Genomic DNA, 5,000 nt, shown 5'->3' with positions numbered 1-5,000 from the left:
TAGTAGAAGGTGTGGTTGTGGTTGAAGTAGTTGTAGAATTGTTGAGTCCTTACATGTCAAGTTGTGCATGTCCACTATCTCAATTTCAGCAGACAGATGATTGGCAGAAGGTGAATTTTAAATGTTTTCCTTTGAAATAAACTGCACTCATAAGGAACATTGTGTGTACAAACGTAATGCCAATATTCTAAATAATTGTAATCTAGACGCGCTGTTAAGCACCTTGAGATTGTGCGAAAATTAAAGGTGCAATACACAATGTATTATTATTCTTTCTTAGATAATTCTTAGATAATGTGTGGAAACAGTGCACTCTAAATCATGTATGTTTCACAATCTGACTCAAACACTACAGGTTATTTACTTCTTTTTTTTTAACAATTTAATACATACAAGCTGCATAATGCATGTTCAATGTGAATTTCCCAACTATAGTCATAATAGACAATACCAGGTGGCTTTTAGCCAACATATTGACCACATTATTAAAACAGGATTCAGTCTGCAAAGTTACGACACCCAACCTTACCCCTTATACAAACAAAACCAAACATGTCTTCATCACTGCATATGTCTTGCCACAGATCCAACATGATCAAAGACTTGAAGGACGAAAAATAACAATATAGATGTCTATTTTGTATCCAATTCTATCCCAATGTCCACAGTCTACCTGTAGGAATGAACCCGCTCCTTAATGACATGTATCTAAATTCACCGTCCCTTTGGAAAAGTCAGCAGCTACCTCTCTGGTTTCTCCTTTATCTTTAGCGCCCAACTAGATGGCAGCTCATCTGAACAGGAGCGTCTTTGAGTCACATGGAAGCAGATGACACTAAACAGAACAATCTTTTTTTGTATTTAGAAAACACTAACACCGTTTTCATTTTGTATGCATTTTGCACACAAAAAAGGCATTTTAATTATTTGTTTTATTTAGAAATCTAGAGGGAAATAAAAGGTCTTATATGGAGCATTTGTCTCTTCCAGGACATCATCAACTCGATGAGCAACAGCCCGGCCACCAGCAAGCCGCCGGTGACCCTGAGGCTGGTGGTGCCGGCCAGCCAGTGCGGCTCTCTCATCGGGAAGGGAGGCTCCAAGATCAAGGAGATGAGAGAGGTGTGGGAGGACAGCGTCGTGATCACAACAACCCTCTTGTTCTGCTGCTCTGTCACTAAAATGACTGGCTTACAGTGAAAGCCATTGCTATTTCTTTCCGAGGGTAATTTAGAATGAATTCACGTTAAATGAAGTTCAGATAATGACATCACATTCCATGTATTTAGCTGACTCCAGAGATAGAGAAAGGTTTCTGAAAACAAAATGCCACGGGCCAAGATGCAGTCTGAACACATTGAGATTCTATAGTCTGTGACGGAAGACGTGGAGGGTTCCTGCTGTCCTGATGTCAGTGGGGGGGTTCCACCGCTAAGGAGTCAACACAGAACACCATGGGGATTGTGTTCAGCAGCAGCTGGGCCCGTGGTAGTGAGGGAGTGGGACGCCGTTTGGCAGTCGTGCAGCATCGTGGACGCGCTGGGGGGGGTGGTTTGACCACGTTCTGGAGGTAGGATGGGCCTGAGCACTTTAGGCAACTACCAGCGGCTTCATGTTATTCAAGCAGCCGCCTGCAGCCAGTGCAGCGTGCCGTGGAGCAGTGCAGCGTGGGAGAACGTGGGTGTGTTGGAGACATGCCGGGCTGCTGCGTCTAAACGGAAGACGACCAGAGCCTGAAACACAACCCGGGGTTGCCTTGAGGGTGAGGAACGGACGTATCCACCACCTCGCTGTCCTACAGCAGGACGCTGCAGGAGCAGAGCCAAGCCAAGGACAGCCGGTCATCCAGGGTCACACGCAGCTGGGCGTCGGAGCAGGAGAACCCACAGAGCTGTCAGTATCGATGTGAAGGGTGTGGAGGCCTGAAGAGCAGCTCGCTGTGGTGCAGGGTAGGCGGTGTGTGGCCGTACGCTGAGACCACGCCCCACACAGAGGGTCACGCTGAGACGTGAAGAAGAGGGAATGAGTCGTTATTAAAGGCTGTGTGAGGGAATGACAGAGCCCAGTGACTCTGTGTGCATAGTGTATAAGTATATGTTAGAGACACACAGATACTCACAGGCACAGTCTACCACACACACACACAAACACACACACACACACATCTGGTTTCAACGTGAAAAAATATTAATATGATGTTTTTATGCTGCTGAAGTTCCAATCAACTTGATAATCACCTGACACACACGTCTTTTACACACCCACGCACAATCAGGCACCTCACACACAGACACATTCTCTCTCTCACACACACACACACACACACACACACACACACACACACACACACACACACACACACACACACACACACACACACACACACACACACACGATGTCAAGAAGAGATGCTCAGAAGTGAGCTGGGAGCGGTCTACAGTAGAATTGGTCTCATACAGTCAGACATTCTGCGCATTCCACTCACTAATAGCAGGATGGCTAAGGCCTTTCTAACACATTACACTCAATAGCTCTTAAATCGTACTCTTCAACACACCTTTACATACCTTAACACACTGTTTCCAAACCTTTTTTTTTAAATTACAAACCATTGCGACCCAATTCAAAATAGTACAATACTATCAAAAACATGCTTCTTGTTTAAAGTTGTTTTAAATGCCGAACAGGTAGGCTTGTGTTTAAGGGCAGCTATTGTTATCAAACAGTCAATCAATCAATCAATTAGAACAGTCTAAATTAATCAATTCATTAACCACATAAGATAAGTTAAGATTAAACTTTATTAATCCCCCGGGGGAGAAATTCGGGTGTTTCAGCAGCAAGAAGTAAGACAGAAACTGTAGTGATAGATGCCAAAACATTTTTTTACATACATTTATTTGGCGACCCAATTAAAATGGTGGGTCGCGACCTTTGGGAAGGACTGCCTTAACACCCGTCCCCTCTCGTTGGCTGCAGTCGACGGGGGCCCAGGTGCAGGTGGCGGGGGACATGCTGCCCAGCTCCACGGAGCGCGCCGTCACCATCTCCGGGACGCCAGAGGCCATCATCCAGTGTGTCAAGCAGATCTGCGTGGTCATCCTGGAGGTAGGGCGCGTTCCCCTCCGGTCCGCGGTCCACAGGCTGTCTGTCCGTGCGTCCAGGTCACGTGTCCGGCTGCCAGTGAAACTAGACCGTCCCTATCTTTAGAACGTTCATGAGCAGCAAAGGGACGGAGTAGAATAGAGCGGGAAAGCCCGTGATTGAGTGCGTCTGGCTCCGTCTGCTGCCCTTGAGGTGATCATTGGTGGTTTGATGCGTGTTATTACAGTAATAGCAGGTTCCTTGAATAGCAGAGCTGTCAATTAGTGCACCGCATGCAAGCACTTGGACATGATGTCCACTGCTTCTTTGATCGTTATTCATAATTAAAACACGCTTTTGTTAAATACTCCAATCCGTTTGGTCAATTATGGCAATTTATGGGCGGTTACTTCTGAAAAGCAGGCCGCTGCTATGAATAACAGACTCTTGCTATGCACACAGTTAATTGAAGAATGAAAAATCTTAATAGAGCCAGGGAACCACAAACCGTTTTTTTATTTTTGCTTTATACTTGTTTTTATATATTACATTATCGTGAATATAGTAATATGCCATTTTATCAGTTTCTCAAATAAGACAGTATTTTAGAGAAAACAGGTGTAAATCCTATGATTTAGCCTCCCCAAACACTCCGTAAACGTTGTAATCCTCTTAATCCTAGAACTGTCAGCCCCAAATAGTTTTTTTAAATCTCATAGTGTTTGAAAGCAAAACAGACTCAAGACCTGCATCCCCTGTCGGAGAGGCAGCTCACTGCAGAGCCAGTGGGTGTAGCTTGACTAGTCCAGCTCCACCGGTAGCTCCAGCTCCAACCAGACTCACTCATATAAAACAAGTTCCAGCAGTAGTAGCCTCTATCAGCAGCCCCTGAAGAAGCCTCTGGCGTCAAGCCTCTGGCATGATGAGATTTCCCCAGCATGACGGAAAGAGGAACAATGAAAGATACAAAACAACCAATAAAACCACACACGTGAATGTGCCCGATCCATACTTGAATCGGAGTGATCCATACTTGCGGAGTGACACAGCAACGGTCATTATTGAAAAATAATTGACCGCCGGAAGTTGGGAAGGCCCATGCAAGTGAACGGAGCGTTCCACAGCATTGAGAAGAGCCGTGTAACATTAATGATAGTAGTAGTGTAGCGTTAATGATCGGCTCGCTGCACGTTATATATAGCCCTTAATTATTTGTTAAGTGGAGCTCCTTTGCTTTCATAATTGTTCCGTTTCCGACTGTTGAAAAGGGCTTTAAGACAATCAGAGTAATCATACTTGTTGATGTTTCCGTTAATTGTTCAATACAATGTGGGAAATTCCAGGGCGTTCAGCGTGACCTTAAGCATCGTGTGTTAGCAGGCAGGCGTAGGCCTCCTGACGTATGCAGCAGTAGTAGCACCGTGCGTTTCAGTGTAATTGACGGGGATCTCTCGGCAGTTTGAGGCATAGTGATAGAATATAAAAAGAAACAGCATTGCCTCTGTCATTGCATTATGTTGTTCCTAACATATAGTGAACCTTCACTCAGTGACCTCTAACCTGAAGACCAGCTCATGAAGGACATTATGTTTGATCGTTCAGCAGAGCGATGTTCTTATGGCTCTGCTCCTTTCTCCTCAGTCCCCTCCCAAGGGCGCCACCATACCGTACCGCCCCAAGCCCGCCTCCACCCCGGTCATATTCTCAGGTGGCCAGGTAAGAGCCTCCACGGCCCCCCCCCTCCGTCACCCTGGTGTCCCCCCCCACTGTGAACCTGCAGCCCAGAGACACCAGCGGGACGCCATGGGTTCAGGTCCAGGTCCAACGTTCCAAACACTTCCCTTTTGGATTAAGATTAAGGATGGATAAAAGTAAAGTTTGAAATAGTAACATATAGGGGTAGGGGCTGTTTAGTT

The 5,000-nt window shown here is 45.8% G+C and overlaps 1 protein-coding gene across 1 annotated transcript in view; it reads left to right on the top strand.

Annotated features, from left to right (window-relative positions):
- LOC311375682 (poly(rC)-binding protein 3-like) overlaps positions 1-4,897 on the top strand; it is a gene marked incomplete at its 3' end in the record, with an annotated part of 6,978 nt that extends 2,081 nt beyond the window's left edge. The window contains exons 5-7 of the mRNA XM_084490749.1: positions 991-1,122; positions 2,980-3,108; positions 4,726-4,897. Of these exons, the coding sequence (XP_084346875.1) occupies positions 991-1,122; positions 2,980-3,108; positions 4,726-4,897 (433 nt within the window). The remainder of the gene's footprint in view (positions 1-990; positions 1,123-2,979; positions 3,109-4,725) is intronic.
- Positions 4,898-5,000: the final 103 nt, after the last annotated feature.

The sequence above is a fragment of the Micromesistius poutassou genome, assembly GCF_964030765.1.
Source record: "Micromesistius poutassou genome assembly, contig: SCAFFOLD_5148, whole genome shotgun sequence".
NCBI classification, from domain to species: Eukaryota; Metazoa; Chordata; class Actinopteri; order Gadiformes; family Gadidae; genus Micromesistius; species Micromesistius poutassou.
This window is presented reverse-complemented; position numbering and strand designations above follow the sequence as displayed.